Source organism: Bipolaris sorokiniana, assembly GCF_000338995.1.
Source record: "Bipolaris sorokiniana ND90Pr unplaced genomic scaffold COCSAscaffold_6, whole genome shotgun sequence".
Lineage (NCBI taxonomy): Eukaryota > Fungi > Ascomycota > Dothideomycetes > Pleosporales > Pleosporaceae > Bipolaris > Bipolaris sorokiniana.
In genome coordinates, this window is record NW_006911900.1 from 593839 (window position 1) to 610045 (window position 16207).

Below are 16207 nucleotides of genomic sequence, written 5' to 3' on the forward strand. Positions count from 1 at the left end.
CCTCTCGCCAAAGTGTCACCTTCACACGAATACCCTTTGCGAGTACCGTCTTTCTGACTTTTATATTCTGTTAGGCTCTGCAACTGCGTCTTCATTCAACATGTACGGTTACCCTGGTACGTTCGCACATTCCTGCATCGCGGAAACAACTAACATGCGCAGGTGCTCCGGGCTACAATGGACCTCCAGGCTATGCAGGAGCTCCGCCTGGCATGGCCCCTCCTGGAATGGGTGTGTAAAATGGCTCAATCAATTCAAACTCACGCTGACAAAGTGCAGGTCCTCCAGGCGCTGCAGCTCCCCCTGGTGTAGCACCTCCGCCAGGTGTCGCAAACGCTCAGATGCCCCCAACAGCAAACGGATCCCGCGCCCTTCCATCCGGCTGGCAGCCACCCGCAAGCATGCCAAACTTCAACTTCAACGCGCCCGTCATCCGCCTGGGAACACAAGGAGGTCGTCCTGGCGCGGCCGACAGCCCAGTAGGCGGCCGCAGAGATAATGCAGCACCACCCACTCGTCGTGGGCTTGGTATGGACAGAGATGGCGATCGCCGAGATGGACCTCAACCCGTTAATCCACCCACTCGTGAGGAAATTGCCAGGACCATTTTTGTTGGCAACATCCCGGATGGCGTTGGAGGTGATGAGGGCATGGAGCGCATTCTAGAGACGGCAGGAAAACTGGTCCGGTGGACGAGGGCAACCGATGCCAACAACAAGCCCCAGACATTCGGTTTCGCAGAATTTGCCGACGCGCAGAGCTTGGAAACAGCGGCAGAGATCTTCAAAGATATCCGTGTACCCACAAAGCGCCAAAAGCCCGGAGGCGCGGCAAAGAAAGAGGATGGCGAAGAGGAAGAGGTCGAGACTACCAAGTTGCACATTATGGTTGACGATGCCTCGATCAAATATGCCGAAGAATGGAGCAAGACTCGAAACGAAGATGAGGCTACAGTTCAGTTCCGCCTTGATAGCGCAAAGGAAGCCCTTTCCTCGGTCCTCGCAAGCTTCTTCAACCCGCCCAATGCGCCCAACATGGATTACGCAAGCGATACAGTCATGCAAGACGCGCCGACACAAGATGGCGAGGATGTCGAAGTTGCGTTTGTTAACCTCGCTACTGGAGAGGACGAGCTTGCAGACATTCCAGCCGAAATGCGCGAGGTGGTCGCCGCCGAGATAGCCGCCTTCCGCGACCGTTCCAACCAGCGCGACCGCGACCGTCTACGGAGGGAAGAGGAGCTCGAGGCCGAAGAACGTCGCCGCAGTGGTCGGCGCGCAACGCCACCATCCTCTGCCCCTAGTGGACCTGGGAATGCTAACGGTGTACCATTGGGTCCAAGGGCAGAACGAGGTGTTCAGGGTGCCCCCAGCGGACCCAAGGGATCGCAATTCCCTCGCGACTATCAAGCTGGCGTCAACTTTGTGAATGGCGGTGCCGTGAACAATGGCGTCTATGTTTCCCGGGAAGATGACGATGATTCCGCCAGCGACTCTGAACTTGAGCGCCGCCGTCAAAAGAAGCGTAACGACGAAGCTGAAGAAGCGTACAAGAAGCAGCTTCATCGATGGCTCAACACAGAACGCCGTACTGTGGCCTCGCTTGATCGTACCAACGACTACTTCAAGAATATGGATGCTGAGCGTGAGAAGGCTCGTGTCGCACAGTCTAAGCAACTCCGGGAGTTTGATGACGACCAAGAAGCAGCTTCCAGGCGCGATTTATACTACCGCGATCACAGCGATTGGATCCGTGAGCGCGAGAAGGTTCGTGGCCTCGAAGCTAAGGAAGACGCCATCGATCGAGACCAGGAGCGACGCGAAATGGCGGCCCAGAAGCGACAGCAAGACCATGCTCGTGGTCAAGCCGATGCTTTCCTGGAAGAGCAAGGCGAGGAACTGATGCGCAGGGAGGAGCAACGCGAGCCAGCACATTTCAAGATTTCTCTCGGTGCAGCTGCCAAGAAGCTCGAACAGACTGCTGCTCCCCGTCGCACCGCCGCCGACGTCGAAAATCTTCTCGAGGATGAAGATCTCACCGACCAACCCGGTTCCAAGAAGCGAACACTTATCCCCATCAACTTCGATGCTGCTGTTCGCGCCAATCTTACCCAAGAAGAGATTGAGGAAGCTCAGCGACAACTTGCACGTGACATTCCTAACGACAAGGAAGGCCTCTGGAATTGGGCCGTCTCTTGGGAGCACTTGCCTGAGAAGAACATCAACAAGGATATTAAAGAATGGGCTGCCAACAAGGTTCTTGAGATTATGGGCGTTCAAGAAGAAATGCTTGTCGATGCTATTGTTGAACACTTGAAGAGCAGAGGCGCACCACAGCCTTTGGTGGAGAATCTGGAAGTGGTAAGAGTTCTTGCTACCTCAATGTGCGGCATAACGTGTTGCTAACAACCAGTCTAGGCCCTCGATGAAGAAGCAGAAGCTCTGGTCAAGAAGCTTTGGCGCATGGTCATCTACTACAGTGAGACTGAAAAGAGGGGGATCAAGTAGGCTTCTTGCCTATGCATCTAAAGTAGCATTGTCGTTTAAGGTCGGGTTTTACCGCATGCTCAATTGAAAGCCCACAGTGGCTTGAGCGTTCCCATGATTCGGGCGAGTGAGTATCTAGGCGATCTTGCCTTGGTTAGCTATTGACGCGTTGTAGGGTCCTTGGATCTTGCATCACGATACGAAGTGTAATTAATGGATATATGGAGAGAATGGAGTCTCAAGTCAGGTCTGTCCAGTCATTTTCGGTTGGTGCATTATTAACAGACAGGCTCATTGCAATCCCTACACCTGTTGTAATTGGAGCCCATATACTGATGACCTCGCTTCCGCTATGCTCAGGGTAGGACTGGGGTGCCTGGTGAGCCCGGTACTCTCAGGCTGACGGTGATATCCGGGGGCCCCTGCCTCCTCTCATCGCTGTAAGGCCAAGATTCCGTGATGAAAGGTAGGTTGCACATAAGCTGTGATTCATGCAATTCTTCTATTCCTTGGAGACACGATGCTGTTGTTGCAGTATACGACAGCGTCGTTCCAGCCTGGTAATGCGTTGTCAAACTCAAGCTTCTTGCCTAGACGCGAAGCATTTATGAGGCGTTTCTCTGTGCATGTCGACCAGGGTTCCATCCACTCGCACGAGTGCTGGAAATACTTAGATGCGAGGTAAATAAATTATCGGGATCCGCATCGGAGCGGTTGTAAAAGCCCCGGTTTTTGCCAGCCCCAAGTAGTGGCGTGGCCTAGTTCTTCCACGAATGACGAGGGGCAAGTGGGGTTGCGCTACGGCATTGTCACGATAGTTGAGGTGGATGGGTAGTCGCGTGGATGACTTGCTAGTCAAATAGAAGTCTAGATCTGTTCTCCTCCAGTATAGAAAGGGACACTTTTCTTCATCAGTCTCTTCACTTTTCCTCTCTTTTTCAATTTTGATCAGTTGTCGAAGGCAGTTTAGTTACTAAACAGACTTTGCGGGGTATCACGCTGCGTTCCGAAGACATTCCGAATCAGAATCACAGGACACATCACCGCCATGGTTACAATTACAGGTGTTGAGACGAAGGACGTGCGGTTTCCGGTAAGTCTTATATACACTTTAGGGCTTATGTTAGGGATTGGGAGGCTCATGACGATATAGACATCCCTCGACAAGACTGGCTCCGATGCTATGAATGCCGCTGGAGATTACTCTTCAGCTTACTGCATCTTGCACACCGACTCAGAGTTCAAAGGTCATGGCATGGTGAGTCAGAGATTTTGCTTTCCAATCAACTGTATAGAGGAATTGGATTTGTAGAACCATTGGCACAGTGGACATTGTGCTTCAGCACAGTCCCTGAGCGTAAAAGACACTATTTCTCACAACAGAACGCCTGAACCACGACATATTTCTAACCAAACACCAAGACTTTCACAATCGGCCGTGGAAATGAGATTGTATGCACCGCCATCACCCACCTAGCAGACCGCATCAAAGGCCACACTCTCGACTCCCTCGTCGCCAACTGGGGCAAGACATGGCGCCATCTGGTCAATGACTCCCAACTTCGCTGGATCGGCCCCGAAAAAGGCGTCATCCACCTCGCCCTCGGCGCCGTCGTAAACGCCATCTGGGATCTCTGGGCTAAATCTCTCGGGAAGCCCGTCTGGCGCATAGTCGCAGATATGACGCCGCAGCAAATCGTCGACCTAATCGACTTCCGCTACATAACCGACGCCCTAACCCCAGCTGAAGCTCTCGAAATCCTCACAAAAGCTGAAGCAGGCAAGAAAGAACGCCTCCAGGAAGCCCTCGACAGCCGCGCCGTACCCGCCTACACCACGTCTGCGGGCTGGCTGGGCTACGGCGAGGACAAGATGCGGAGTCTGCTCCAGGACACGCTGTCGAAGGGGTACAGGCATTTTAAGCTCAAGGTGGGAAGTGATATTGCGCAGGATAAACAGCGTCTGAGCATCGCGCGCGAGATTATCGGGTTTGACCGCGGAAACGTGCTCATGGTTGATGCGAATCAGGTGTGGAGTGTGCCCGAGGCGATTGAGTATATGAAGGAGATGAAGGAGTTTAAGCCGTGGTTTATTGAGGAGCCGACGAGTCCTGATGATGGTATGTTCCCCCTCCCCAGTCCACCTTTTTCCTTCTCCTTTTCCTTTTCCTTTTCCTATCTACTTTTCTTAGGAAAGGAATGACAAACTAATGGAATCCAGTCCTCGGCCACAAAGCCATCCGCGAAGCCCTCAAACCCTACAACATCGGCGTCGCCACCGGTGAGATGTGCCAAAACCGCGTCATGTTCAAGCAGTTCCTCGCCTCGGGCGCAATCGACATTTGCCAAATCGACGCGTGCCGTCTCGGTGGCGTAAACGAGGTCATCGCCGTGCTCCTCATGGCTGCCAAGTTCAACATCCCCATTGTACCGCACTCTGGTGGCGTGGGTCTGCCAGAGTACACACAGCACCTTTCTACGATTGATTATGTGGTGGTGAGCGGCAAGAAGAGTGTGCTTGAGTATGTGGATCATTTGCACGAGCACTTTTTCCACCCGAGTAGGATTGAGAATGGGTACTATGTTACGCCTATGGATCCCGGGTATTCGGTTGAGATGAAGCCTGAAAGTATGGAGAAGTTTAGTTTCCCTGGTGGTAAGGATGGGTGGTGGCAGTCTGAGGAGGCGAGGCCGATTTTGGAGGGTGTGAAGATTTAAATTGGTGTTGGGAGTTGAAAAGTAGAAATATGATTCATGTTTTTTTTTGCAGTGCTTATTTTGAGACATGTATGGTGTGGTTTGATGTAGTTGTGGTTTCAATGAGTTCTGTCTTTGGGAACGTGGGGTAAATCGTGTCAGAAGACGCTAAGTGGGTATATTTCTTGTATGTCATATTTTACCGTCTAATAGGTCGAGTGATATGAGGAATGCAAGTAACTTCGTTTGTGTTCAGCTATGGACACATGTGGGCCAACTTCATCCCTGGCCTCCAAAATATCACTATTCGTTCAATTTTCTGGATACCAGGGCCCAAAAATCGTATGGTGTCAATCTTAGCAGGTCTCCTTTTTATGAACTGTGTGTCTTAGACACCATTCCCTGCTCTGACTACCCGTTTCATCGCCCAATTAACCTTCCTTTTCTCACTGTTTCGAGGGTTTGAAGGACATAGTAGCCCATAAGCTTGGGTTGCGCTATGATCATTCAAGAACTCAATTCCTTATTGGTCCCTGCATCGTGAACACGGAGTGCTTAGTAGCAGAATGAACCAAGGCATTCTTGCCTGCATTGCGCCAACTTCGAACACGCTTCTCTGATCTTCCTTGCGCTCACCTCATTCATGTGGTGGGTACTCTTTTCACGGATGTGCCATTTACGCTGCGTGGCCTAGACAAGACGACGATTATCCCATATCCCTACGTGCCGTCGCAAATAAGGTTCCACCTTCCCTCATATGGATTTGGAAGGATGTATGGACAACATGATACCAATTCAGAGCCCGATATCGATCTCTCCCTCTGCAAGAACATCTTTTCGGCATATCACTTCTTATTATGTTGTATGTCTCAACATATATCCTCCAATAAAGTCAAACAGATCCGATGGGCCTTGGTTGTCGGGTTTTGATATATCAAAATATGCCAGCGCACCTATGCTCGCTGCCAAACTGTCACCCTGAGTACGTGGTCAGTCTTTATCTCATAAATAATATGCCCAGCTTACGTAGTTAGAAGACACGGTCTCCAGGTGTGGGAGTTTCTTATATTTCTTGTGTTCGCTCGTTGGTATGACTAGGGAGGGGTATTTACTGCATCCGACAAGTATTGTTGGCACACTAGGAAGATCTCGTCGGGCTTCTATGTTCAACTGCAATTGTTATTCATGACCCCTTCAGCGCAAAATTTACAGTTGGACATACCCCAGACGCTGTGTATTTGAATTCACTAGGCTCGTTGATGTCGACACAGATCAACAGCATATGGGTGTTGCTAGGGGAATGAGGAAGCAATCTTGCGTATATTGCCTCAGGCCTGATTTCCCATACATCAAAATCAATCTGACGGCCTTCGATATTGATGTTTTTCTTCCAGATATCTACCCTTGGAGACGCTGCTGAGAATGGAATTGAGTTTGGGCCCGACGTCCATGAGCGGGCAAGGCATTTTTTGGCACACTGCGTATCTCCAAGCAATAATATCTTTCTCCGTATAGAACCAGCTGGTGTAGGTTGTGCTGAAGAACTGGGCAGGCCATAAATCAAACTTGTTCGGTCCCAGTTTTGCTCTTCTTGATCCTGCCGCTGCAAATCGGCAGCACCATACATCCCTTCTCTACAGCTAGCTTCATGAAGCCATGCAGCATCGAGTGACATGTCTGAGAAAGAAATATGGCAAGTAGGACAACGCGTCTGATCCGGATATCCTGGAGGAATTTTACCCCCGGGTGTTGTACTGGCATGTGGGTATGCGTCCCACCCCTCAAAAGATGGCGACATAGAATAGATCGATCCATCGTTTGATGCTGCATGTAAGGGGACACTTAAAGCCCAACTTTCTATACTGGGGGTAACGTAGGGATATGCATCCGAGACAAGGGATGGGGTATTGGTTCTCGGCTTCCGAACCCTCGAAAAGGTCTGGGAAGAACTTGCTACAGCACGTCGGCCCGTTTTGTCACCTTTGAACGCGGCGTAAGATCTTGCTAGTAGTCTTCCTATGAACCCTTGGCCAGTGTTTTTTTGATCTCTCATGCTTGAATCCGACGCATCATGTCGTATCGGTGAATTTTCCCCAGATGTTGACACATCACGCCATCCCCTTCCAATGTAGCCCGGATTATCTGGATCTGAAAGCGTGTGAAATCCCAAATCAGTGTTAAATATACTAGCTGAAGGCGAGGGTGGTACCGAGGGACCCTCCCACGGTGTGCCCGGGTCCATTCTTTTGAGATCTTCGATTGTGTCGAGTGTAGGAGGTTGGATCTGTGAGAAACTTGAGCGCTCTTGATCCAGCTTCCTACTTCTATTGCCTTTTGCTTCCATAGATGTTGTTTCTGAGGAATGAGGCCTCAAATGTGGGAGGGGGGATTCGACACGTTTCTTGGGATGAAGTAGTCGGTTGTCCTCACCCCCAAACGCTATGATGTCGGTTTCCGCGTGTGGAAGATTCTCTTCTACAGGCTCATGCGGTTGTAGCATTGTTTTGTCCATCTGTTTCGTCGCGCTAATAGCAATATTTGGCTCAACCTGTAAGTCCAGGATTGATGGAAGTTGTGGCTGAATGATATCTGGATCAAATTCGGCGGACTGGGACTTTGAAGTCGAACGCTGCATACCCTTTGCATGGCCTGAAAGTAAAGCTGCATAGGCCTCTTCCTCATCTTCTTTGCCTTCCAGTTGGCATATCTTTATCAAGAATTCCAAACAGCTTTCGTAATCCGTCTGCCCTTGTTCACCTAGTTTCTTGAATCCTCGCAGGGACCGACGAGCTTGGAGGTGAGCGTCAACATAGTCTTGGTTCTCCATCATAATCTCGACAAGCTTCATAGTATCCTTCAAATAGAGTGCGTCTTTTTTACCAACTTGTTGCTCGGTGATCTGTAATTTCACCCCCATTGTTGCTTTTGCTTCGGTCCATAAGCCCAGTGCGCGATAGCAATCGGTGATATTCTCCAGCAGTTCGACCTTTGACACGCCGCAAACCGTCAAGATTTGTGCTGTTGTAAGTGATGCATAACTCGCGTTTGAAGAAAACCTCGTTAAGCAGTTCTGGAAACGACGAACCGCACCCGTCAAGTCACCCTGCCCTTGGCGTTTCTTGCCTTCTTTGAACAAAGATCTAATCATATCGTTCTCGATATCTGAGTCAGTATCTGAGTGGTACTCAGTCAATGCATCGCCAGTGCTAGCGTCGGGAGGGGTGGGTATGGGAGCTTCCACATCCTCGTATTCATATACGGTATTTGAGGCGAACCAGCGCAGCATAGGTTCGTTTGCATCTTTGACAAAGATGTCGCCAAAATCAGAGCCACATCTACCGGGAATCTTGTCGTTTGAATCTACGTTGAAGTTTGTTGATGCGGTTGACACAACGTCGGCGGCTGATCGAACACACTCCCGTAGATTGGTCATGTATTGGAGTTTGTAGTCATCCGGATCATTCAGATCTACAACTACGAGTTGCAATCTCTCGATTTTCGCATTAAGAAGGGTGCCAAATGAGCGGAATTCATCGTAGAGTTTGTCCAGTGTTGGAACAATCTTATCCGGTATCTTTTCAGTCGATTTCTGAAAGGTTACCTGATTCCAACTAGAGGTTGATTAGTGGGGGAAAAAAGATATATGGAAGAGCAGGATCTTGGTGGGCACTCTTGTGGGAAACCACGATAGTAGTTAGAAAAACGCCAAGGGCTATGCTGACTTACAGGATGATTGTGCTAAGCGAAAGCTGAAGTGCAGTGTGAGAAGATTGGATCTGGTCCCGATATTGCGCAATTTGTCCAGAAGCGCTCTTCAGTCGGATTAGCTTCCGTTGAGTATCAAGCAGTGATGTCTTCTTGTTGACACCGTCCAGGAGGTCGTGTAGCTTCTTCAAGGTGTCGATGCCGTCGTTCAACGAGCGGGCGAGGTTTTTCCAATGGCTGCCTGTATGTCCGGTGGATTGCAAGTTTGATTTGATTTCGTCCTGGTTAATAGTCTCCTTCATAGACTCGAGTACTCGCTTGAACCCTTCAACATCGCCGAGAAGGCCAGCGAGCGTCGTATCCACAGCGCTCGCCTCATTGCAGAACTGGTTGATCAGTACAGTCACTTGGACGGAGACGTGTATGAGCGTGATTATGCTGGCAGTGATGGATAAAGGATCCGACATTCTCAGTCATTGTCTGTCGCAACCGAAAACGACAGTAGCGGTGGGAGACAGAGTGAGTTCGAACAGAGAAGGCTCCAGCGGGGCTGTGTCAGCTGGTGGCGCTTGAATTCAGCCTCACAACCCGAGGCAGACCTAGCCGCAGACGAGGCTGTGATTGCCGCCATGATTAGCTTTTCATTCGGATTTGGAGTTTGCGGGGCTGTTTTAAGGTGTAGTCTTGAGTGCCGATCGTGAGAGAGCATGAGTGGTGTTGAGGCAGGGTCCGAAATCTGACTATGTACTTAAGTTGTGATCACGTGATCGTCAGTTTCTAGTGTAGTAGTAGCACCTCACACGATGCATTAGACTACACATTGAAGAACCTCATTTTGTATAATAAACACCTGCTTCTAAATTGACTAAAAGTTTTCTCAGGTCAATCAGTAAGTTATGCATGACAAAGATAAGGATGACACGCTATCAGTATTGGACGCTCTGAAGCTGCAGAGAAACGAAGCAACCAAACAAGAAAGACGAGTAACGATAAAGCGGAATAAATAGCCAAGATACGATCCGATGAATAGTGCAACATTACTACCTAATGCTATTCAGTCACCTAAAAAACATCGATAGCACATAATGAGCAGGCCTCATACACACCTCCTGATCCTATCACCTCGAATCGCTCCTTGACCACTACTACATTCAACTCTACATGTTCCCAAGCAAACCCGTTCGCTTCAACACCGCCAACACCCTTACCCTCCCATCTACACCACACAACTACAAAACACCCACCAAGAACACCCAGTTTCACGCCTTTCCCTCCTCCTAACCCAGAACAGCCCTTTCTGCCCTCCTCCATTCCCCATCCCCCTTCCCGCGTCCACTTACCCTCCCCTCCCCTGGTCCCAGTCCCCGCGTGGCCAAACCGACCCAGTCCCACGTATACACACGCATGCCGCGCACGTGGAATCAAAGCACGCAAATCAAGTCAGCAAAGTGGGAAACCTCCTCCACCCCCTCCACTCCACCCAGCCCAGCCCGTCTGAAACGAACGCCTCAAACACTTTGCCGCTCTCTGAGGCACAAACCACCAGCAACAGCGAACCCCGCCTCTATCGGCATAAACATCTGTATTAGGAAGCTTGCTCAAGATATGTCCTACGGTATGTTCAAAACTGTTGCAGGAACCGCGTTTTGGGTGTTGATTCGCTGCAAGAGCGGAAGGAGAGGGGTGTGGCTGGCTGAGCGCGCTTTATGGTTGTGTCTGACGGGTGTGTACGCTGGGCAATTTAGTTGAAACTTGGGGCCTGGGTTCGGCGAGCTGTCAGGCGCGCGTCAGATGTGTCTTATTGGGCCCACGGGGTGTCAAACGCGGGCCTTCTTTTGAGCCCTTGTTAAGTGGCTGTGCTGAAAGGGCTTGGGAGAGATGGGGATGGGGGAGGGGATTGATGTTGTGTAGTGTAGTGGAAAAGTGGAGACTGGAAATTGTGGGGACGGGGCGGACGGGGCGGACGGGAAATGGGGGAGTTGTGGTGAGGATTTCTTTGTAATTATGGCGATTTTTCTAGAAGGGTAGTAAGATGGATGATATAGTAGGGTTCATTATTTTTTTGCTTTTTTGCTTTCTTATAGGAAGATAGATGGTTACGCGTCCATGTTAGCTAGTTTTATTTCCTTTTTGGCTGAAGTGTAATTTCGTCCTCGACCGTGCTACGTAGTCCAAACCGAGGCAACAAGGCATTTCACGGACTACGCGCGGCGGGAGAGAAGATGCGACATGTCGCGACGAAAAGAGTAGTAGAAGACCGGATAACACGGGTGAATCGATAAAATCTGAATCCTTATAGTGTTCAAGTAACGACTCCTAATTCTCTCTTTTCCTTATCATCGCGCTTGGGAGACAAAAAGGCAAGAGCCAAGAACCTGGTTATTGGATTTAATGCCTTGCACTCTTCGGTATCTTGGATACTTTGATGATAGCGTATATTGTATTGTGCAACATTGCGGTTTAAGGCACCCACGGCGGAGAGTCTTGTTTCGCCCAGCCGCTGTCTGTAACCCAGGGTGCATCAGAAGATGCTGAAACATGGCAAAGAGGTCTGCGCATGACATGAATCGCCTCCGAACCATCCCCCCTTCAATTAACAGTACACATGCCAACACTTCCAGTTCTATCTACTATGGGTATGATATAAGGACGGGGGCGCGGATCGGTTGATTCTAGGAAAACTACTACTGGTGTGTGCATTACTCGCAAACCCCAAAAGCGTTCGTTCTTTGTACATCTACTCTGAATCTTGTCCCTACAGTCGTTACTGTAAACCAAAAAAAATACACCTTGTTCCAAAGATGCGCATCGAAATCCCAATCGTTTGCTTAGCAGCAACTAGTGTCATCGCTTCACCAATGTCTCCCCCTCTATCGCGGAGACAAGATGCTGGAGTTGGTGCAGGTGTTGCAAGTGCAGGAGCATGTCCCGTAAGTCGTCGACTACTATGATACAATAACTGGATGTGTTACTGACAATGATCTGCAGATGAACTGCTGGAACGAGGCAGCAGTAGTAGCGGGCTGCGATCCCAACACAGACGATGACTGCTTATGCGGTCCCTTTTTCGGCGCTGTGACTTCATGCACAGCGGGCGCGTGTAGTATTGGTGAAAACCTAGGTACGTCCATACCTTTCGTATCTGCAATGACCACATACTGATACTTCCGGACATAGCTGCACTAGACTTTTTGAGCGGGCCATGCGAATAGAAGCATGTCAATGACGATGAAAAAAAATCATGAGACTCGCGCAAAGCGGCAGATACGAGGACGTGTACGAATACAAGATGAAGGCAGAGACCCGGGAAGCGGATACAAGCAGAGCGTCGGCTGTACAACTATACTTACTGTAGCTGGGAAAAAGTATCGACAGGCTTGGCAGTGGTACCAATAAAACCCATGGTACTAGTTTACCATCATAATTGCGCATTTCGTTGCAACCATGAATGAAGCTATTTTCAATGAGATGCAACCCCGCATAAATGTAGCGTGTGATGAATAACCACATGGCAGTGGGCCATGGATGAGATGCGCGTGATATTGTATGGAAAAGAAAATTACCCAATATGGTTATTCAACACCGCAAGAAGATGCTAATGCTTATCCTGTGGGGTTATGCGTACAGTGTCAGAATTCCAAATTACTGTGCAGTAGCGAGGACAGACTTTGGCTGTACATGTTAGTCTCCGGGGGCGCCAAACTACCATGGACCAATACGTAGCCGTATGTCCCCACTTAACACTGAGTTTCTCATATGTTTCTTGTCATGAGACCAACCGTATTCTGTCGTAAATATGCTTACTCTTCTCGAACATATGGCGGTATAATGTAGCATCCAGTAAGCATACCGTGTTGCAGAAACTGATATCGCTTCAAGCGGCTCAACACACATACATTGATTGGATGGACTAGGCTATAGTGAAGCCAGCCGGAGAGCACATGCAAGTTTGTGTTGTGTGCGCCTTCCGTTGCAGACGCGAGTTACGAAAGCTTGCGTTGCTCACCTGACAGAGTGACTCAACGAAACGTATTCAACAAACAGATCTGGCAAGTTCCGTCCGGCATCATGCTTCCGTAACTCAAACTTACACCTACGCCCACATAGATATGTAGTAGGTGTACATAAATGTTTCCCATTCGACTCGATGCGAATTGAGCTTCTCCCAGGTCTGGAGGTGGTGACGATGATCCCGGCGCAAACCTTCCTAGAACTTAAGGCAGATCGGCGGACTAGCTGTTCCCCGCGGCCTATGCTCAGGGCGTCCTACTAAGAAATCTGTGCAGATCAATGAGGGGAGAGGACGGTGACGGTGTGACTTGTGATGACAAGCATATTTGTGCAGACAGCAAGGAAGAGCGTGCTGTGGATATCACCAGCCTTTAGAAGGGATACGTGGGGGGTCAGTTGACGTAAGGTTGCGCGTCTCGTGGACGATCGTTGTGCAAACTGTGAGAAGACTGCCCTGGTTCTCATCTAGGATTGACGTATTGTGCGTATGTGTAAAGTGGGTGTTTTTGAGGTTCTGAAGGGTCTGTGATGTGTGTTTGGCCCAAGGCTGTGCGATATTCGTCAGACGCTCCACTCTCTCTGTGGTCGAGTCGCCACTAAACGCTTGGCTTGTCTTTTGAAGTTTTTACTGTCGCGTGTTGGTTGTGCGAGCAGATCTTCATGCCCGGAGGCCAGGGACATGACTCATTACGGTGAGTTTAGGCGACGAAAGTCTCTTTGGTTGAATTGGTGGCAATATCTTTGTGCGAGAGCCCCTGAAAGCCACTGCCTCATCTCGATCAATGAGCCACAACCAACGGTGCGGGGCCCCAGAGAGCTTAACCGTGGATCAGCCGGCATCATCGGCCATGTCGGTGTTTGACGCATAACCTACTCTTTTTGACCAGACAGTCCACCATTACATCACTGGGGACTGATTGAGACCCTGAAGGTTCTAGACAAGAGACATACCATGTCCATGTCACGATAGATGACGATTGCAGACCGGGGCGGGTGAAGAGATGGTGGTTGCACTCTGGGAGAAGTGATGATTCCGCCTGGCCGAGCCGATTGTTGTTGGTGCAAGGACCCGACTTTTGGCGGCTACGGGGTTCCGACATTGGGCGGCTGTCGCACATGGATGCGGACTGCCAAAAGCACCCCGCAAACGTACATGCTATGAAACTGTATCGCAGACTTGGAGGGTAATGCCCATGTTGTCTGAAACGGGACATGGAAAACGCCGGCATAATCGAAATTTCGGGGCTGGGGATGTGACGTCGGAGGGGACAGTGCTTCCATGAAAGCTTCGACGAAGGCGTACCTTGCATAGCACGAAAGAGTTGGGGCTAATAAGACGCCACCAACGCAGCACTTCAGCGGAGCCCCATTGCTGTCAGCGATGGGGTTTCCGAGATTCTCCGATGCCACGTTCCATGATCAGGAGTTGGTCCCCTACTACACTACGGTATTGGCGTGCGAATTTTTCTGTCGGCTCGGCATAGGCGTATGCTCGGAGGAAGTAACCCCAAAGCGGGGCGAGCTATTGAGGGACTAGCTGCACTCAAAAATTTCTCGAACATCAGATAAGAATAGCGGAGCCAGGGTGACTATGCAGAATTAATGTGGTGTATCAGTGCTCAGGTCCGCGGTGGAATAAAGTGCAAACAATGGTGCATATGAAGCAAAGACGCCGCGTGATTGCGATTCACATAAAGGGCTTTCTTACCGAGGCCGTGAACGTCATCCAGCTCGGGACAGCCGGTCCGTCGCAGGGCAAAAGTCCCCACGATCTGCTCAGGAGCCAAGCACAGGGGCAGCGCCGACGACTGGGGTGCGCAAGGGCTCGAGCTGAAGATAGCCAACAGTGGGTTATGCGGAAATGGCTTGCTCGTCCGACATGGGCCTATACGACATGGGCAGCCCCCTTTGCGTTTGTACAGGGCGAGCCTCGGACGAAGCTGACTGATGAAGACGAGGCTGCATGTGCATGTGTCTGTGTCTGTGTCGATGGACCCGGGAGCATTATCGGGTGATTTCAGGATACATGGTCGGCAGAGATCGCCCTACGTTGGTCTACCGACTCAACCTTCACCTGAGTGTCCGGGACGATGCACAGAAGGCGGGCCGTAGTGGAGGGTAGAACAAAGTCGGCTTGGTGGCACGGTGCTCGAGCCCTTGGTGCGTGTGCGTGCAGCCAGCTGCGAGTGATGTCGCGATGCTGCGCGACGTGTATGCAGTGTACATAGGAACGGACAGGTTGGCAACGACATGGTGGCTCGATAGGATTGTTCGCCCTCGCCGTGACCCCAGGTCTGGATCCCCCACAGTGATGAAATCAAAACAGAGCAGCGCCAGCCCCCGACGGCTGTGGTGCAACACAACTGACAGCCAGTGGGTAAATTGTGTGCGTGTTGGGAAGCATTATTGGCCATGTCATGCGGCCAATGAGGGTGGTCATGCGCGAAACCACTCGAGAGTTGTACGCATCCCACGAGTCTGAATAGTGCAACACCGAAGTCTGCCGAGATGACAATGCAATGTCGCTGGCAGTGGGAGCCAGTGACAGTGCCTCGTCGGGCAGTGGGTGGGCGGAGATGCAGGTGCTGGTGTTTTGGCTGCTTAGACGCTCACGGCGTCGGGGGTGGCTGTGGGCTCTCTCGTCTCACGTCCAGAGGGAGGAAGAGGGCAAGAATAGGGCAGCAGCTCGGGAGGCGCTCGACGAGCGTGTCTGTCTGCATTGCACGATATGATACGATACGATACGATACGATCTGATGGGACCATGGGAATGGCATGGGAACACACCAAAGCCCCCAGGTGATGGTGGTGACGTCTCCGGTCTCCAGAAACCTCCCCATACAAAGGCCACCCTTATCTCTGCCCCAGCCTGGGAGTGCATAGCCACATCCCCACGACCACTGCACTTACGCACGCATGTACACCACGGCAGTCTCTAGAAGAGTCACCACCACCACGCAACCCCACCAGCAACGTTGCATCATTTGACTTGACGGCCTCTCTGTCGACCCGTATACCCGCGCAGCCACTGTACACCTGCTTGGGGACCCCGGCCGTCCGCTGGTACTCGCTGCACACTCCAACCACAGCCTCACCTTGTCGCGACTGGCGACCGCAGTGCGTTCGCCGACACTCACCGCTGCAAAATTTCGCATGCAGAATTCTCACAAATGCAAATTACGTCGCCGGACTCAACCAAAAAATCGACGCTCCACATCCATAGTTGCTGAACGACCAGACCAAGGCAGGTGCCGCTAGCCACGGTGCCATTGCATCGCTCATAATCTCACCCGTCCTCTCCCACGACCC

General features: G+C 50.9%; 5 protein-coding genes across 5 annotated transcripts; 3 read left to right on the forward strand and 2 right to left on the reverse strand.

Moving 5' to 3' along the window:
- Positions 1-12: 12 nt before the first annotated feature.
- Positions 13-2824, forward strand: COCSADRAFT_36193 (uncharacterized protein). The gene is made up of 5 exons (XM_007700930.1): positions 13-116; positions 163-231; positions 280-2360; positions 2418-2625; positions 2670-2824. The coding sequence occupies exons 1-4, from the start codon at positions 101-103 to the stop codon at positions 2505-2507; spliced, it is 2256 nt and encodes a 751-aa protein (XP_007699120.1). The 5' UTR covers positions 13-100; the 3' UTR covers positions 2508-2625; positions 2670-2824.
- A 469-nt stretch (positions 2825-3293) lies between these two features.
- COCSADRAFT_180831 (uncharacterized protein) lies at positions 3294-5463 on the forward strand. Its single transcript, XM_007701187.1, has 4 exons — positions 3294-3579; positions 3640-3744; positions 3909-4605; positions 4707-5463. Exons 1-4 carry the CDS (start codon positions 3535-3537, stop codon positions 5201-5203), a joined length of 1344 nt encoding a protein of 447 aa, XP_007699377.1. The 5' UTR covers positions 3294-3534; the 3' UTR covers positions 5204-5463.
- A 530-nt stretch (positions 5464-5993) lies between these two features.
- On the reverse strand, positions 5994-7013 carry COCSADRAFT_115899 (uncharacterized protein). The gene is made up of 3 exons (XM_007701188.1): positions 6405-7013; positions 6209-6352; positions 5994-6160 (listed from the first exon to the last, which is right to left on the reverse strand). The coding sequence occupies exons 1-3, from the start codon at positions 6978-6980 to the stop codon at positions 6038-6040; spliced, it is 843 nt and encodes a 280-aa protein (XP_007699378.1). The 5' UTR covers positions 6981-7013; the 3' UTR covers positions 5994-6037.
- Positions 7014-11440: 4427 nt separating this feature from the next.
- Positions 11441-12099, forward strand: COCSADRAFT_180833 (uncharacterized protein; the record flags this gene model as incomplete). The annotated part of the gene is made up of 3 exons (XM_007701189.1): positions 11441-11817; positions 11876-12008; positions 12065-12099. Exons 1-3 carry the CDS (start codon positions 11689-11691, stop codon positions 12097-12099), a joined length of 297 nt encoding a protein of 98 aa, XP_007699379.1. The 5' UTR covers positions 11441-11688.
- A 2264-nt stretch (positions 12100-14363) lies between these two features.
- Positions 14364-14913, reverse strand: COCSADRAFT_355995 (uncharacterized protein; the record flags this gene model as incomplete). The annotated part of the gene is made up of 1 exon (XM_007701190.1): positions 14364-14913. A coding segment is annotated over one exon (396 nt), but the record flags the coding sequence as incomplete, so codon positions are not given.
- Positions 14914-16207: the final 1294 nt, after the last annotated feature.